The sequence below is a fragment of the Nicotiana attenuata genome, unplaced genomic scaffold, assembly GCF_001879085.1.
Source record: "Nicotiana attenuata strain UT unplaced genomic scaffold, NIATTr2, whole genome shotgun sequence".
NCBI classification, from domain to species: domain Eukaryota; kingdom Viridiplantae; phylum Streptophyta; class Magnoliopsida; order Solanales; family Solanaceae; genus Nicotiana; species Nicotiana attenuata.
In genome coordinates, this window is record NW_017672908.1 from 90,575 (window position 1) to 110,329 (window position 19,755).

The 19,755-nt window shown below is 36.8% G+C and overlaps 1 protein-coding gene across 1 annotated transcript; it reads left to right on the forward strand.

The window, feature by feature from the left end:
* Positions 1–9,500: 9,500 nt before the first annotated feature.
* Positions 9,501–14,391, forward strand: LOC109214897 (probable lysophospholipase BODYGUARD 3). Its single transcript, XM_019378860.1, has 4 exons — positions 9,501–10,528; positions 10,622–10,950; positions 11,201–11,400; positions 13,759–14,391. Exons 1-4 carry the CDS (start codon positions 9,937–9,939, stop codon positions 14,081–14,083), a joined length of 1,446 nt encoding a protein of 481 aa, XP_019234405.1. The 5' UTR covers positions 9,501–9,936; the 3' UTR covers positions 14,084–14,391.
* Positions 14,392–19,755: the final 5,364 nt, after the last annotated feature.

Below are 19,755 nucleotides of genomic sequence, written 5' to 3' on the forward strand. Positions count from 1 at the left end.
AAGAGGGAATTCATATCTTCATTGTTCACTGAGAGAGAATTCTGAGGAACTTTTTCGTTCTGCTAATTCATTTCTCCTTTCTTTCCTTTGATTGTGATAACCTTTGTCTTGCCCACCGAATTCTATCCCTTTCTCTTTAGTAGATCAACAATGGCAGGCAGTTCTTCCCACGATGCTCTTCCGATAAATTTTTCGGTAGTTGAAGGGCCACCTCCGCAATGGGAGGTGCAGAACAGATAGAGACCGGAGAAGTTCCCGTCGGTTGACGAGGTAGTTCCTCGCCCGGAGGTCTGGCGATTGATTTTCACTGTCGACGGTGGAGAGGATCCGGTGGATGAAGCCCCGTTAATGGGGGGAGAATTGAGATGGCCCGATTACGGGAACAGGGGGTCATCCCACCCATGCAGACATCGTTCTCGCTAGAAGCGAGGAGAGGGTCCACACCGACCGTAGGGCATACTGCGTTTTTTACGCCTATCCTTTCAGGTTGGGTTAAAGATCCCTTTCCCAATGCTGGTGGTGGATTTCTGCCGTTATTACGGGGTGTGCCGGGTCAGCTCACTCCTTCCCTCTACAAATTGTTGGCAATGTTCATCAACGTACGCGGAATTGGCCGTAGGGAGGTCACGCTGCCGCATGTGCTTAGTCTCTACGCTCCCTAGAGAGTCCGTGGCACCATGATTCAGGCGTGCCCTCGTGGTCGAGGGGCCTGGTCATGAGATTGGATATGCGAGGTCGACCTCGCCCTTTCGAGCACTTCTTTTATATCAGGACCAAGCATCTGGTGGGCGACGCTACTGGGTTCCCAGAGGTTTGGAACCATGCACACGTAAGTTTGTTGTGTTGAATTCCCTTTTCTTCCCTCTTTATGATTTGTGATCATGAGCGGTTAACTCGTGTCGTTTTTTGTACCGACAGGTCGCGCCGGCCCATTGCCTGGATACGTGAGTGGGCGAGGCCGTACCTCCCCATACGGTACAGGGATACGCACATGGGCCGTCTTTTGGAGAGGCATGGTCGTAGGCCTGTGGCAAGGTAAAAAATTGACCTTCTTCTTCTGTTCCGCTTTGGTTTCATCTAATTTATCAACTTTGTTTTCCTGTGATCAGGGAGGGCACGCCGCGTCAGGGCCCCTCAGTTGGCCTTCCGTCGGCCTGGTGCAATTGCTCGGCTTACTGAGCGCCGGTGTGTCGCGCTCAATACCGAGGGCGGCATCAGTTGAATCTTCAGCGGTTCCTTCTCCAGCACGACCCTACTTCGGGATGAGGGCCATCGGGGTTGTCGCCCTAGAGGAATCGTCATCATATGGGAGGAGGAAGGCGTTGATAAGGCGTAGGGTCGTGTTCACGCCGGCTCCTCCTGTGGTAATTAATTTGGACTAGAATAGATAATTTCCACCACCAATCTCATACTACCTATGTAAAGGAGTGTGTTTGCTCAAAAGTATCACATATCTTATGAGTATAAAACAATATAATAAATTACGGAAAATCATAGCAATCATAATAATCCATTGGACAAGCGAAGAACATGAAAATAAGTACTCAAGGTTAGGGGGGAGAAACATTAAAAGCCTTTATTGATAATATTAGTTTGGTCTGCTCTCCATGAAGAGGTTCAGAGCCTTACATGGTAGTTTTCACTTCCCATAAGATGGGTATGTTTTTCTCTTATCTCTCTCTCTTGTCAATAGTGGTGAAGAAACAGCCCCCTTTCTAGGGCTTCCACTCTTAGTATTTTATAGATGTGAGCTTCGTGAGCTGGCAATAAATGGCGTGGCCACGCTGAGGTTCCGTCCCCATGGGGAATGAATTGGGTCGTGCCGTCGTAGATTAAATCGGACAGAAGTCGAATCCTCTTAGTATAAGTGCCATACCACTTATTAATTATGGATTAGCTCAAGACGAAATTAACTCCGTTAATTACCGTGAGGTCAGATTCTGACCCATACAGAGTGCATTGCCTCTTCATTGGAGCACGCAACGGAATTTGGTAAAATTAAAAAAGGCTTCCAAGAAATTGATACTTGCAATTTAACTGGATCGATTACACTGAGAATTTAATGTAAGAAATGCACGAACGAATATGAGTGTGCATGTTCTCATTCTTCAAGAAGATTTCGGTTAATCCAGAAAGAATTCATTAGATTGTGATATCTTGGTGCTCAAAGTATAATCTATCGTGTTCTTTCTCTTTTTTCTTTGATTGTTCTCTTTTAGTCAATTTATGTATCGTGCCAGGGAGTAATCTCAAGATTTATTGTTGTAGCATAAAGTGATAGACTTTTTTGACCCAATATGAACTTGAAATTATGATGATAAGTTGGTAACTAATAAAGGTGATACATTTTAAAGTTTGAATTTTTTGTGCCTTATAAACATTATTATAAAAAATACAAAAAAAGAGGCAATTTTTAGAAAAAAATATCGGTTTACAAAGATAACCTAATAAAAGGACATAACCGAAAATTCTAGATATTAGCCTTATAATCCTATTAGTTTTAGAACATAACACTACACGTTAGGAATCCTACATTGATTACCTTCAAGAATCCTATCTAGTATACATTACTTTCGGGCTATCTAATTCATATAAAATTGAAAAAATATCTTTTAGTCATTGTAATTCAATATACTTTTAAGATATACTTCTTAAAAATTTATTACTAATTTAATTTGAAATATATATAATGTCCTATTACTAATTTAATTTGAGAATGTATTTATATTTTCCCAATTCATTTAATTACCTAATTTTGACCTACAATACCTTGTATGTTAATTTTAATAATTTTTTAAAAATTTTAAATTAATAAATTTTGTCTATTAATTTCTATTAAAAAATATATAGAAGGTTTAATAAAATCAATTTCATAAGAAACCCTCCGTATTGGCAATACATTACCATTCCATAATTTCCAATACAAAAAAAATAAAAAAATAATATTAAACGGCGAGGTAGAACCACCCGCAATAGCCACCGTAGGAGCGCTTGCCTCACCCACATTAGCAGCCGCTGAGGAACTACCTCCCGTCTCAGCGACTGGAACCACCAATTGAGTCGCCGAAGCGACGGTATCATCACGACCTAAGCCAACCGGGGCAACCCCCATTCGTTGTCCGCCCTCAAGGGCAGGCGCCGCAGCCGCACTCCTCTCCGCAGTCCACCCGGGGGGGGGGGGGGTCCAAATTAATTACCACAGGAGGAGCCGGCGTGAACATGACCCTACGCCTTATCAACGGCCTCTCCTCCTCCCCATCTGATGACGATTCCGCTCTAGGGCGCATAACCCCCGATGGCCCCGCGTCCCGAAGTAGGGTCCGTGCTGGAGAAGGAACCGCTGAAGATTCAACTGATGCCGCCCTCGGTATTGAGCGCGACACCGGCGCTGCAGTAAGCCGAGCAATTGCACCAGGCCGACGGAAGGCCAACTGAGGGGCCCTAACACGGCGTGCCCTCCCTGATCACAGGAAAACAAAGTTGATAAATAGAGTTGAAACAAAGCGGAACAGAAGAAGAAGTCAATTTTTTACCTGCCACAGGCCTACGACCATGCCTCTCCCAGAAAGACGCCCATGTGCGTATCCCCACCGTATGGGGGAGTACGGCCTCGACCCACTCACGTATCCAAGACAATGGGGCCGGCGGCGACCTGTCGGACTAACAAAAACGACACGAGTTAACGCTCATGATCAACAATCAATAAGAGGGAAGAAAGGATTACAACACTAAGACTTACGTGCATGGTTCCAAACCTCTGGGAACCCAGTAGCGTCCGCCACCAGATGCTTGGTCCTGATATAAAAGAAGTGCTCGAAAGGGCGAGGGTCGACCTCGTCATCCAATCTCATGACCAGGCCCCTCGACCCACGAGGGCACGCCTGAATCATGGTGCCACGGACTCTCTGGGGAGCGTAGAGACTAAGCACATGCTGCAGCGTGACCTCCCTACGGGCCAATTCCGCGTACTTGATGAACATTGCCAACAATTTGTAGAGGGAAGGAGTGAGCTGACCCGGGCACACCCCGTAATAACGGCAGAAATCCACCACCAGCATTGGGAAGGGGATCTTTAACCCCAACCTGAAAGGATAGGCGTAAAAAACGCAGTATCCCCTACGGTCGGTGTGGACCCTCTCCTCGCTTCTAGCGAGAACGATGTCTGCATGGGTGGGGATGACCCCCTGTTCCCGTAATCGGGCCATCTCAATCTCCCCCATTAACGGGGCTTCATCCACCGGATCCTCTCCACCGTCGACAGTGAAATCAATCGCCAGACCTCCGGGCCGAGGAACTACCTCGTCAACCGACGGAACTTCTCCGGTCTCTATCTGTTCTGCACCTCCCATTGCCGGAGGTGGCCCTTCAACTACCGAAAAATCTATCGGAAGAGCATCGTGGGAAGAACTGCCTGCCATTGTTGATCTACTAAAGAGAAAGGGATAGAATTCGGTGGGCAAGACAAAGGTTATCACAATCAAAGGAAAGAAAGGAGAAGATGAATTAGCAGAACGAAAAAGTTTCCTCAGAATCTCTCTCAGATGAACAATGAAGATATGAGAAATGAATGCCTCAACCCACCTTTATAGGCAACATAAATGGCTTTCGCGAAACCCAATAGCCATCATTAACTGCACGACCAACCGTAAAATGGTTCGGTTCTGCCGAAGCATGCGTCATTATGACAAGCTCCACGAAGCGGCTTCTCAGCCATCCGCCAACGTCCCGCCGTCAGAATAATCGCAACGGCCTGCGAACGCTGAAAGAATGTGCCGTACGCCTTCAAAATTCTGGACATGACCAAATATGTACCCGGCGCATACTCATTCTCCACGGCCATCTCCAAAATATGAAAGGCTACGGCCATCGTCATTATATGAAGGGCTACAGCCATCTCCAATATATGAAAGGCTACGGCCATCGCCATTATATGAAGGGCTACGGCCATCTCCAATATATGAAAGGCTACGGCCATCGCCATTATATGAAAGGCTACGGCCATCTCCAATATATGAAAGGCTACGGCCATCCCCTTTATATGAAAGGCTACGGCCATCTTTAATGTATGAAAGGCTCTCCAATATATGAAAGGCTACGGCCATCTCCAACGCGTAAACGGCTAAGGCCGCTGCCGTCAATAAGTCGACCCCCTTATTCGAGTTTTTTCAAATCACAATCGATGAAATCCGCTCATCGAGCTCGGCCGAAACACGACCTCAATAAGCGGAGGGACTAACTGTATGGGTCAGAATCTGACCTCACGGTAATTAACGGAGTTAATTTCGTCTTGAGCTAATCCATAATTAATAAGTGGTATGGCCACTTATTCATAAGAGGATTCGACTCTTGTCCGATTTAATCTACGAGGGCACGGCCCATTCATTCCCCCATGGGGACGGAACCTCAGCGTGGCCACGACCATTTATTGCCAGCTCACGAAGCTCACATCTATAAATACTAAGAGTGGAAGCCCTAGAAAGGGGGCTGCTTCTTCACCACTAATGACAAGAGAGAGAGAGAGAAGAGAAAAACATACCCATCTTATGGGGAGTGAAAACACCATTGTAAGGCTCTGAACCTCTTCATGGAGAGGCAGGCCAAACCAATATTATCAATAAAGGCTTTTAATGTTTCTCCCCCTAACCTTGAGTACTTATTTTCATGTTCTTCGCTTGGTCCAATGGATTATTACGATATCTATAATTTTCCCGTGATTTATTTATATTATTTTATACTCATAAGATATGTGATAATTTTTGAGCAAACACACTCCTTTACATAGGGTAGTATGAGACGGCGGTGGAAATTATCTATTCTAGTCCACGTGAAATTTATATATGACTATGGAACATAACAATGGTAGAAATCTTGTTTTGTATATGAACCCTATGCGAATTAGTATTAATTAGTAAATGTTTTCAATGTTACAATTTTATCCGCACATGAAATTATATTAAGAGTAATATGATTGTATGACTAAAGATATTTACTTGTTTAATTTTATATGAATTAAACAGTCCGAAAGTAATTATACTAATAGGATTCCTAAAGGTAATCATGTAGGATTCCTAACATGTAGTATTATGTCCTAAAACTAATAGGATTATAAGGCTAATATCTAGAATTCCGGTTATGTCCTTTTATTATGAGTTATTATGCTTAATATCATAAGGTTATTTTTGTAAACCGACATTGTATTCATGCTTTTATAATAATATAGATATAGATATAGATATAGATATAGATATAGATAGATAGATATGTATGTATGTATGTATGTATGTATGTATGTATGTATGTATGTATGTATGTATGTATGTATATATCGTGTTTCGACTAACTTAATAAGTTGAAGCAAAAAAAATAGAAATAGGTAGGTCGTCTGGTTCCAAGTGTTCTTAGGGATGATTTATATCAGTCCTCATCCGGCTTTGGACGCTATGGTCTATGTCTTCCTTCGTGTATTAGTTATTTTTGATAATATATGGGTCCTCGCCTAAACCCCAACATCCACAAAGGTGGGCTTTTGCTTTAAAAAAAGGAATTTTTACCTCCTATAGCAAAGGTTGATATCTTATTTATTTTAAATAAATACCCTTTTGATTTTTATAGCCAAATATCTATTTATGGTTACCTCCTACTCTTAAGCCATAAAATACTCTTTGTATTATTTTTCTCTCTCATTCTTTCAGATTTTTCTCCACCCTCTCTCTCAACGCCAGTATTTCTCCATGGTTATCTCCTCTCTCTCAACAATGTGTATGCATTAAAGGGAAAAAACAGATATTGATTCTGATCGGAAAACGAAATTGAATTTGGTTCAAAATCAAGAAACGAAAAAAAGTTGGAAATTGATCTCTCGCAACAGTGATCTCTCCAAACGAATTTGGTTCAAAATCAAGAAACGGAAAAACGAGGTAGCCCTGTGGATTTCATTGAAAAACGAGGTAGCCCTGTGGATTCCATCAGCAGTAGCCTAATCAAGAGCCTTTGCCATACAGATCCTCACACTCTCCACAATCTCCATTGGGTCGTGTTTTCACTACCGGCTTCGGGTGAACGCCGGATTCGCCGGAAATTAGGGTTTGTTCTTGAACAAAGACGACGGAGTTTGGGGCTGAGCAACTTGATTTTCTGTTAATATATTTCAATGTATTTTCATGTATTTCATTGTATTCATTGTCTTTTTTTTCATTCTAATTCAATGTATCTCGTTGTATTCCATGTATTTCATTGTATTCACTGTCTTTTTTTCATTGTATTTCAATATATCCCGCTGTATTATATGTATTTCATTATTCACTGTCTCGCTATATGCCATGAATATATTCATATGTTTTTTTAATTAATATAATTTATGTATTCAGGTGTATTATATAATTTCTCTAAAGATTGCTATGTTTTTGGGGTATTTTTCTGTTGAGAATCTTTTTTATAACTGAAAATACAAAATTTTTGTGTTATAATTGAGTTTGTTGAGTTATATTAGGAGTCTATTATGCTAATTGATTCACTTTCCGTTTTAAAAACAATGTAATCCCCTATTTCACGCTGTGAATACAGTCGAATACAGTTGAATACAATAATCTGTCCAGCTATAATCCCATGTTTCACTCCATGAATACAGTCGAATACAATAACTGATTAGCTGGACTTCCCTGATTCACGCCTATTTTTGCTACTGTATTCATGAATACAATAGCTTAAATACATCAAATACATCTTATAACCACACAAAAGGTATCTATAATCCGTAATATAGCAAATGGTATCTATAGATGGCTAATTACTACCAAAAGATAGTGCTTTATGAAAATTTCTCTTAAAAAAATACATATAGAGGGTGTTTGGCTAAGCTTATAAGCTGGTCAAACTGGCTTTTAAGCACTTTTTAGCTTATCTACGCGTTTGGTAAAACTAAAAGTGCTTATAAGTTAAGTGCTTATAAGCCAAAAATAAGCCAAAAGCCATAAGTTGGTATCCTCCAACTTATCAAATTTCAGCTTATAAGCACTTTAAGTTTGACCAAAATATTTACTATTCTATCCCTAAAATACTTCTTTTTAAAACAAAACTCTTCGTATACCTAGTTCTTTAGCTGCATAGTATTAATTTCAGGACTTTTATCCAAACACGTAACTGCTTATTTTTAGATTAGTTTCAACACTTAAAATTGCTTTTCAGCACCTAATGCTTATCAGCTACTCTAAATCAGCTAAGCCAAACGGGTTCATAGTTGTCACATAAAAGCAGAAGCAGAATCAGTTGAAATATTAAAGAGAACACTGCATCTCCATTAAAGCTAAATGAAGGAGCCTGCAAAAACACCTAATCCACCAAAACAGCTATGCTTCCATAGTAATATAACGTGGAAGCTTAGTCGAAGCGTCGGCTGGAATATTCTCCACTGAATAATATATCTTTGTTTTCAGTTTTGCAAAAAATAAAAATGAGTTAAATAACTAATTCATTTATTTATTATTTCTTTTTGCAAGTAAGGTTCAAACTTCATCTCTTGACTAGCCACTTCGGGGACCTTATTTCTGAAATCTGAATAGTAAATAGTTTATTAAGAGCTAATTAATTTTGTTATACCTGAAACTTTCTAGAATTTAAGATACGCAAAATCTTATGCACGTTATATGTAATTGGCTACATTAAATCTTACTGTTACAATTTAAAAAAAAGGTAGGGTCAAATCATCTCTTTCGTGTATAGCAAAAAAAATTTATGCTACATTCTCTAGCTCATGAACTGTGTAAAAGATAGTTTCATAAGATTTGGTGCTTCCCCTAGATTAAAGGTGAGTATTCTGATGGGTAAGCGAAGCTCATAAGTTAATGAGGATTACAATTAACAGCTTGTGTGGTTGTTATTGCATATTGTATTGTATCGTATTATTAGTTAAATTTTATTGTATCGTATCGTTAAATTTATTATTACGTAAACGAAATATGTCACTTTATGTTACGATCGATTTAGTATGGTTGAGCCATTATCTTGTCTTTTTCTCTCATCTCACCCTTCATTATTATTAAATAATTTTATTTTATTATTTACCCTACCTTTTTATATAACAAACTTACCCCGTATCATAATTTTTCTTTATAATATTGCAAGTTTATTCTTCATATTGCTGGTGCGTGATATCATGAAACAACAACAAACAATACAATCTATATTGTATTCATCAAACGATACAGTACAATACATTATAAAACGATACCTAACAACCATCCCAACAAGATGTAAGGGAATGAAATTTTCTAGAATCAGTTTACTTCAATCTAACTAACAAAATTCCAACAACAGATATTTTCCAAATATTACATATTTTTAGGTATATTTATATTAGAGAAGAATTAATCCTGTTTCTTTTTTAATTTTTTGATTTGAAGAGGTGGTTATATATGCCAATTTAGTGGTTGCATTTTTCAATCGGTGGTGTACGTTCACTTAACCAAAATTTTGGGGTTTCAACAATTTTTTAGCTATAAATAGGAAGCCAAATTCTATGGAGTAAAACAAGGGTTGAGGAAAAATAATAAAAGTTTACTAAGAGGTTCAACCACCACCCAACTTTTCTTCTTATTTTCAGAGTCTCGGGGGGCAATGTTTTTAATGTAACAATGAATTCATTGATCTGTTACCAGTAATTACGTGTCTACATCCTCAGCCTCTTTATTTATCTATCTTCCTATTCTCTCCCACCAAATTTTGAGAAAAAACAAGAAGCCATTCTCACACGCTTTCCTCAAATAATCCCTAAGTCAAGAACTCAATCTCATTGGTCTTTTTTCTTTTTCATTAGCCATTTACACATAATCAAAATCCAAGAACAAAAGAAGAACAAGCTCAAGATTTTAGTGGCATTGGCACTTTGGGTGCCTCGCCATTGTAAAAACACAGGCTAACAACAATCTTAAAATTAAACTCATGGCCGCGTTGAAGGAAAATGCCAGATCAAGCCTTATACTAGCAGGGAAAGTGTTAAATGAAGCTATCAGTTTCCTTGTTTTCACTATCCTCGACATTCTTGATTTCCTTCTCTGTTACACATACAAAGTGATTGATTTCATTATTGAAGCAGAGTGGAAACCTTGTTATTGTTCTTCAACAAAAGAAGCTATAACAAGCAGTGGTACAATCTTGGTGTCTGAACAAGGAGAATCAAAGATTGTTTGTCTGACTTCTTCTAGCAAACTGCATCTTGAAGAAATATCAGACACTCTTTACACTCGGCCTTCGTTAGTATCCGAAGTGTCGAAATCTACAGTCAATGAGCTCAAGCGACGTAAATTGGACAATGCTGCTGTTATACAACAGTCTTGTGAGAGGTTAAAAAATGGAAGTGTACGTTCAACTTTCACTGTTAATTCCACCATTGTGGAAATGCTTCAAGGAAAAATTGGTGGTCAAAAATCTCATGATCTTAATCCTAGATGGTCGGATTGTGATTGTAAAACTTGTAATTCTTGGTCATCTTCTAGCAAAGATTCACTTTTTGTCCGAGTTGATGGTGCCAAAGGTATAACAAAATAAGCTTAAAGCTTCTATTTCTTAAATTTCTTTATTTTCTTATTCTTTTTTAGTTTAATTAACACTTTTAAAATATGGCCAGAGAACGTGCAAGAAGATGTAATCTTCATTCATGGGTTCATATCATCATCAGCATTTTGGACAGAGACATTATTTCCAAACTTTTCAAAGGCAGCAAAATCAAAGTATAGGTTATTTGCAGTGGATTTGCTAGGATTTGGAAGAAGTCCAAAGCCAAATGATTCACTTTACACCATAAGAGAACATCTAGACATGATTGAGAAATCAGTTTTAGAGCCATACAAAGTGAAATCTTTCCACATTGTGGCACATTCCTTGGGGTGTATTTTGGCTTTAGCATTAGCTGTAAAGTATCCTGGCTCAGTCAAATCCCTCACTTTAATTGCACCGGTAAGCAGCTACCTGTTTTCAACATGTGACCAATTAATTATTAGAGTATTATTAAAAAAAAAAAAAGATGGGATCGATCTTTACATAAATAGTCGGACATATTCACTGTTTACTTTTTCTAGTCAACTTATACATATATTATACATTTGCCGACTATTTTTGGTTGAAGTGATTGAATTGACGATTATTTAGGTTAACTACTTTATTTTATTTTTCCTTGTGATGACATTTATTATGATAAAAATGACAGCCATATTTTCCAGCACCAAAGGGAGAACAAGCAACGCAATATATGATGAGAAGAGTAGCGCCAAGGCGAGTATGGCCACCGATTGCCTTTGGTTCGTCTATAGCATGTTGGTATGAACACGTAAGCAGAACCATTTGTCTTGTCATCTGCAAAAATCATCGTCTGTGGGAGTTTCTCACCAAACTTATTACCAGAAACAGGTGTGTTTTGCAAACATTTTCCTACCCATATTTACTTCTTGGTTTGTTCTACTTTATGCCCTGTCTCCTCTATACTTTGATTAGGTTTTATTGTCCAAACTACCTCAATTAACTATGACTTTACTATGGTATTTAAATGCATTTATATGAGGTCAAAATATGGTCTCTTTATTTTCCAACATATAGATGGTGAAACAAAAGCAACTAGAATACGTGTTTGAATTTGCCTAAGCGAATATAGTGATCATATTCCTAGCAATGTTTCACGTTTAAGTAGTTGCATTTGCATACATGGCAAATTCATATTGTAAAAAAGTCATTTAACATGTCGAAATAACTTATTTTACTACCGTGGCTTCTGAAATGGTTGATTTTGTAATGCAGTCAAACCTCTCTATAACAGCCTCGATCGTTCTGATATTTTTTGGCTGCTATAGTGAGGTGTTGTTATAAAGAACATACTATAGTATAACATAACATAGAAATCGGTTCCGAAAAAACTTAACTTTTATAATGAATGGTTGTTATATAGAGATACTGTTATAGAGATGTCTGATTGTATATCAATTTAGAATCATGGAAATGAACATACCAAATGTATGCATAATTTTGGACCACACAAGAATTAAGTATTTTTAAGCCCGTAGCTAACATGTATTAGAAGTTAGAACCCTAAGTAGTGTGTGAGAAAATTAATTGGTACTTAAATGTTCTAGGGACCAGTTTGCCAACTATGATACTCGTAGTTCAACTATATTCTTAGGCTCCATCTTGAGCTAAGAATCATTAAGGCCAACAAATTTATTTATTTGGTGCGTGCTCCTTCTAATGAGATTACACTAATCAAAGTTCCAAAATCTAGAAACTTATTTATCATAGTCCCTACTCCCTTGACTATATATCCTTCACAATTTTTTTCTGTGTTACAATTGGAGGGTGAGTTTTTCCAATCCGTCTCATTTAAGTTAGTCACATGGCGCACCAAGTAGCTTTGTGTTAGGTCGTAATTTTAGGTCTATGGTTGAGGTATGCAGAGACCTATGCATATATATTGGCCCATTATTATCTGGACATTCATTTCAGACTTTAATTAATACATAAATATGTCCTCAATGGGGGAAAAATTGAGAGATAAATATTTTATTTTCTTCCACGTAACATCTATTCTTGTACCAATTTCCTCACCGTATTGATTTTCGTATACATATACCAGAGGCTCCTTGAGCCGAGGGTCTATCAGAAACAACTTCTCTATCTCTATGAGGTAGGCACACACTACCCTCCCCAGACCTCATGTATGGGATCAAACTGCGTTTGTAGTTGTTGTTATACCAGAGGTGAAGCAAGAATTTTTAATTTATGGGTTCTGCACCATAATTTTTTCTACTTACTGAGTTCTAGATATACTATTTATACATATTTAATAAATTTTTCAATATAAATATATGGTTTGGTCCAAAGCTATTGGTTTCTATCGAACCCGTAACTATAAGGGCCTGATCAATAGGATAGTATTCTAACAAAGAAATACTAAAGGGCCTTCAATATTTTCATTAAAGAATATGAACAGTAATAATCGGCGCTCTTCATGTAGTTTTCCATTGCTGTAATAAATGTTTGTGCATCAACGATCCAGAGAAAATTATACAATAGGGTTTTCTTTATTAACTCAAACAACGACCCACCAACTGCATCTACTGCTCCAACCTTTCCTTTTTCATAATTACTGGTAGATTTAATTTTGGTTGGTTTAGCAGCAGCATGTCTTAATTATTATCTCAATTACTCAATTTGTATACATTCCAAATAATAACGTAGAAGGACTCTGAAAGAACAGTGACAAAGTTGTGTGGTACAAACGCTCTATTCCTGAATTTGGTAAAGACCAAACTCTTAAAAAGGACGAAACGTATGCATTCAATAGTCAAATCTTGTTGAGAAATTAGACACTTGCGTATCTATTCCCAAATTCATAGAATTCAATTTGATTTCTTTTCTTCTGTCATAAATCTAGGAAAGATCATTATAGTAAATAATTTAAACTTAATATATTTTTACAGTGACAATGTAAAATATTTTTTCACTACCAATATATATAATTCTACCTATCTTAACATGTCACTTGCCATGTTACATAGGCATCTATCTATGCTTGTTATAGCAACTTACGTGTAAAAAAAAATTGCGGGGCAGGGTGAGTTGAAATTTTGGAGGTTAAGCTCCAACCTGCACAACACCTGTCCCGTCCTGCCCCGCCCCGCCCAGCCCCCTATTGCCATCCGTATGTAAAAGTTGGTTGCATTGTTAGTATATAGAAGTTAAATTCGCTAGTAGAATCTGACGGAATATTGAATGCAGGATTAAGACATATTTAATAGAGGGATTCTGCTGCCACACACACAACGCAGCATGGCATACACTACACAACATAATATGTGGAACTGCTGGAAAAATAGAAGGATACTTAGACATGGTAAGGAACAGGCTAAAATGCGAAGTCACGGTGTTCCACGGCGAAGACGACGAGCTAATTCCGGTGGAATGCAGCTACAATGTACAGTCAAGAATTCCTCGTGCTCATGTTAAGGTGGTCGAGAAGAAAGATCACATCACCATTGTTGTCGGCAGACAAAGATCTTTTGCCAGAGAACTTGAGGAAATTTGGAGAAATTCAACAAGCTAAGTTTAATTCTCAACTTGTTCGATGACACGAAGAAGTTCAAGAATTAATGTGTATTCTCCACCATTATTTTTATCACCAGAAGTAAAAAAGTTCTATCCTATTTCAAATATTTGGACAAAATGAAAGTCTGATTGGGCTAGTTTACTTTTTCTTTTCTTTTTTATTTTAATTTTCTTTCAATTTGTACGTGGAAATGCAAGCTGAATATTCAGATAGTCTAGTATAAATATTACCAAGAAAAGATAATGGGATGTGATAATCAATGATTATATAATGAGCAATGAATAGTCGAAAGTTTTATATTTATTTATTCTTTTGCTTTTACTTATATTCCATCTTATTATTTTAGAATGATTGTTCAAGTATGCACCGTTCTAATTTCGAGAGTCAAACGAGTTCTTCTTTCCAAGATTTCTTCATATGTCTTTTAAATATTTTGAATTACTCCCTCCGGTCCACAATAAGTCAATTTATCTTTTTATTTTGGTTCAAAATAAGTGTCCATTTACATAATCTAGAAGGAATTAATTTTATTTTTCAAAATTTGTCCTTATTTACATATTCCAATGTGTCAAGATAACAATTAATTAAGGCTAATTTAGTAAATCTTTATTTTCTTTAGGAGTTCGTATTTGCTTAATGGGCGTGCTAAAGATAAAATGTCACTTATTGTAAATTGGAGGAGTATTAATTATTGTGACTTATAGTATTTTTTTAGTAGTTTCTAAATTTGTAAATTTAATTTAAAAAAATATAAAGATTCTATATTTGAACTTACGGTCAAATTAAATTTAAAAGTTTGACTCTCAAAATTTGAGACATAAATTGCAACAGAAGGAATACATTGCATTATCCCCAGTCTAGTTTTAGACTGTAATATAGACCATTGTTTTAAAACGCGGGGGCGTGAGGCAAGACGTTTTACCTCAGACAAGGCGAGACGTAAGCCCTGAGACATTGGGCGTAAGTCCCACGGATATTTAAATTTTACTAATTTCAAGATAATATAAAATAAAAAATAATTATAAAAATTACATTAAAATCACAAATTTATAACAAATAATCTATTTGGGGGTGTCCGAGGCGTAAGCTCCGACAGCCGAGGCGTAAGTCTCATGGAACTAAGCTCCACACATAAGCCCAAGGGCGTTTTACGAGTGTCCTGCCCCATGATGAGTCCCAATTCTGCCTTTTAAAACAGACGACTCAATTAGATTTATAAAAGCCAAACTGATTATAATCAACAATAATGGGAAACAGGGTGTAATGTTTTAGTAATATTTTGAAGGAACATTTTCTTATCAACTCAATATGTAGCATCAGTGCATCTGTGCATGCCAAAAAAATTCTTATATTCCCTCCGTCGTCGCATTTTATGTATTATTACTTTAGTTAGTCGTTTCAAAACAAAACAAAAAACAATACCTTATATATTTAAAACTAACTTAACTTTAATATTTCATTTAATATCGTTAATGACATACTTTTATGCTGCACAAATATCATGACAATATGCTTAAAACTACAAATTTATTAGTTTTTTGTTTTTAAAAAAAAAATTAATTACGAACTAATAGCTGACTTGAATTTCTTTTTATAAGATAAGACAAAGAAGCCAAAGATCAACTCGAAAACACCTACATCCATTAGATGCAACATTTGTCTAACAAAATCAATAAAGGTTCTTGAGTGAGGAGAGACTAAAAATATTACTATCAAAGTCACTATGTTGTAATACTAAATAGTGCGATTCCATCATTGTTAAGAAAATTGAATGCCAACCATAAACTACAGCGGGGAAAGAGATACAATATATATAAGTGTCAGATATAGGAGTCCATCTGTCAGGCAATAAGCTAAAGATTTTAAATTAGTGGACCAAAGTGGTACTAATAAATAGTGTAGGGTCTGATCAAATGAATGAGAGTTGCTGCTCATTGGCAGACCAGTATACTTGTGTAGCACAACAGCCACAAAACTTTGAGACTCCAACTAGTTTTTGCTTAGGGGCGAGCTTAGGACCGTGCATAATTTGGTAAATATTAAATTATTGTACCGAAATCGAAAATTTTGGTATTTGGTTTATGTTTTAAACCAAATTTTGGTATTCGGTATTTTGGTATTTTAGTTTATTATTTTAAAATAAAATACCGAAATACCGATACCTTACCGAAATATATATTATATTACACAAAATACATATTATCAATTATAACATAAATGTTAAAAATATAAAAATTTTACTTTCCTTTATTCTCTAAGTTCATCAATTAACTCTAAATAAGTAACAAAACATTTCGAATGATCAAATTTATTCTTTTATGTACAATTTTCTCTCTATAAGTCGATATTTGCTGGTTTTAGACAAAACTTTTGTCAGCAAACATTTTCAGTTTTGTATTTTTGAGTAATTTAATTAATAATATTAGAGTCTATGGCTCTATGCACAGTTAATATTCAAATTGAATAAACCAAAGTCACCAAACCGAATAAACTGAAACCGAAATGAGAAAAACTGAACCATACCGAATTTAATTAGGTACGGTATTGGTATAAGATTTTAAGAAACTGAATACCGAAAATACCGGACCGAAATGTCTAAATGTCGTACCGTACCGACCTACGAACACCCCTAGGCGAGCTAGAGTACTAATTACAAGTTCGGACAAATTTAATAGTTTTTGCTTAGACTTTATATTTATATTAGAAAATTCATTAAATATATATAAATATTTAAGGACAAACCTAGTAACTAACATGAATTATGATATGATAACAGGCTTCTCTACCCTTAAAAATGGATGAAAATGAATTTATACGCGATTTTAAGGATATGTGGATTAATTCAATACAAGTGATCAATAACGTTAAATAAGTGAATTGAAGATAGAATAAATAACCAAACCAGTTGCGACATTAGGTCCGAGCTCGGGTCTGATCTTAGGATTGTTCTGTCCTCGGTTCGAAGCCAATTAAACACTTATGAAGAACTATGAGCAGAAATAAGAACTTTGAATAACTTTTAGAAGTAGAGAAAATAAATGTATATTGCCTTGATATGCGTGTTACAGTGTATCCATAGAGTAAAAATTATCTCCTTTATATAGTAGGAGAATTTCATCCCTAGTACAATACTAAGAAAGGTAAGGATCCTCTTTTTCGTTAATCACTGATCTGCTGCCTATACGGGCTGAGATCTGCACCGTGATATCCGGTTGAGCGCGGATATCACGGTCCTTTGTTAGTCGTGTGCAACCATTTGATACTGCTCTTCTGAGGTCTTGAAACTTGAACCGGATCTGGGGTTGGGGTAGGGATGTGGGGGGCGGGGGGGGGAGCATGATCTCGATGGCTCCAGTGGTAGGCGCTTCGTTCGGGCCTCAGCACTAGAGGTCCCTAGCTTCGATTCCGATTCCATGTAATTATGACCTTGCTTCGTTTTCCCCACCGGAAAGTCGGGTGCTCATTAACCTCAATTTTACCCATTAAAATTCATAAATTTTAAATCATAACTCCGCCTTTGTGGCAAGTTCTTGTCAATTTTAATGGGGCAGAAGCAAAATTAAATTAAAGGGTGAATGACATTGGTCGTTGGTGAGTAATTTGCTATTGGGTGCATTTAATTTGGAATTGATTGAAAGCAAAGAAAGTATAATGGGTGCAAGGTCTCTTTCTACTCATTATGGGCTTCCTTTTAAGATGAATTATTAAATAATATTTATCCTTTATATTTAGTGTTCTTGTAGGTTCAAGGAAAATTTATGAGAGTTGAAATAATATAAGTTGAGTTTAATGGACGTTGTCCTTTATGTGGTGTAGGATCAAGAGAACTTGGGAGAGTTTGGAATAATATAACTTTGAGTTTAACTTTTGTACACTATATCTTATTTTGACATTATACTTTATTATTGTCAAGTTTAGATGACATGCAATATGTACTGAGTACATTATAACATGTCCTACAAGTACAGTAAACAGCTCATTCTAACCAGTTAAACTACTATATCTAAAAACATTTTACATCGTTAATGTATATAATTTAATTTAATGTCATTTCCCTTCCTTTTCCACCTTTATCCTCTAACAGATTACAGCATCAAGAGATTCAAAATCTTGACCGTTCCCCACATCTTTTGGCATGTGCTTAATTAAGGGTATGCTGCATGTTAAGTTGATATTTACATTTAATATAATAAATTTTAGAATCTGTGCTTTGATCAACAAATAATTTGGAAATTAACATTTATAAGCATTATCTCCAATCTCTTTAAGTACTTTAAGTAGTCATGTTCTATAGTATCTAATTTGGATCTTATAACAAACTACTTTGAATAAATTAAAGTTGATAAAAGAAGAGTTCCATGTGACAAGAAGTTCCTAAAGATGATAATAAATTATATCAACGAAGAATTTATAAGAGAAATTAGAAATGAAAATATTTAAACTATAGTAGCTTTATATTATTGTTAATTTGTTGTTTACCAGAAAATGGACTTGGAAAATTATAACAGTGCTAGCTAGCGCTATATCCATTTGGTCACGTATTAGCTTGGTTTCTTGGTGTTAGCTAACCAGCGAAAATAATGAGGCACGTAATCCTCCTAATTTGCCTCATGCCCACACGGCTTTGTAATTTGACATAGTTGGCGAAAGAAATGACCTAACAGGCTAACACTTTGCCCTGCCGGCGGATCTAATTAACAATTGTCATCCGAACCCAGTAATATATATATATATATATATATATATATATATATATATATATAATGTGACGACCCAAAGGGTCATCACCTGTTTTCTTACTCATTCCGTGCTTCCGAGGCCTTGAAAATCTCATTTAGGGTTGCCTCGATTTGCGTGTGCAGTCCGGGCGCGTAGCCGGAAAGCTTAAATATGAATTCTGTGAAAAAAATGCTAATTTTTAATATTAAAATGAATAAATTTGACTTCGGTCAACATTTTGGGTAAACGGACCCGGACCCATGATTTGACGGTTCTGGAGGGTCCGTAGGAAAATATGGGACTCGGGCGTATGCCCGGAATCGAATTCCGAGGTCCCAAGCCCGAGAAATGAATTTTTGTGTGAAATTATTTTCTGGAATTAATTAAGGAAATTGGAAATGAAAATTGGTTTGAACGTATTGGTATCGGGCCTGTATTTTGGTTCCGGCGCCCGGTACAGGTCTTATATGTAGTTTAAGATTGTGAACAAAAGTCTGGTTCCTAAGCATGCTCAGAATCAGATCATTAGCCAAAGCAATAAGGAAGGTGAAGATCAAAGGCATGGGGCAAATGGGAAAGATATGGATGCTGAATCAACAATTCAGAATTTTATCAATGTAGCAAGACAAGGGGACATTTCTCCCAGGCAAATGGAGGCTGGCAAATCAGCTGGCAGAGGCAAAAAGAAACAAGCAAGGGACACTACTGGGACTCAGGTTCCAGGAGTCCAAACAAGGAGAACACTTTCCAAATCAATTAATTAATGATGAATGCTCTGATTTGGAACATAAGATCTGTTAAGACAATGCAAGCCTTTGAAAGGGTTATCACAATGGATAGACAATACCACTTTGTATTTTATGTCTTTAGAGTGGACGCCTAAGCAGCAGACAAGAACGAGTAGATACAATAGTAGGAGGAGTACGTTGGTCTTTAGAACGTAAGTAGTT

Coding starts and splice junctions, on each gene's coding strand:
- LOC109214897 (XM_019378860.1), top strand. CDS start 9,937: ATGGCCGCGTTGAAGGAAAATGCCAGATCAAGCCTTATACTAGCAGGG. Junction 10,529..10,621: donor CCGAGTTGATGGTGCCAAAG/GTATAACAAAAT, acceptor AAATATGGCCAG/AGAACGTGCAAGAAGATGTA. Junction 10,951..11,200: donor CCCTCACTTTAATTGCACCG/GTAAGCAGCTAC, acceptor TAAAAATGACAG/CCATATTTTCCAGCACCAAA.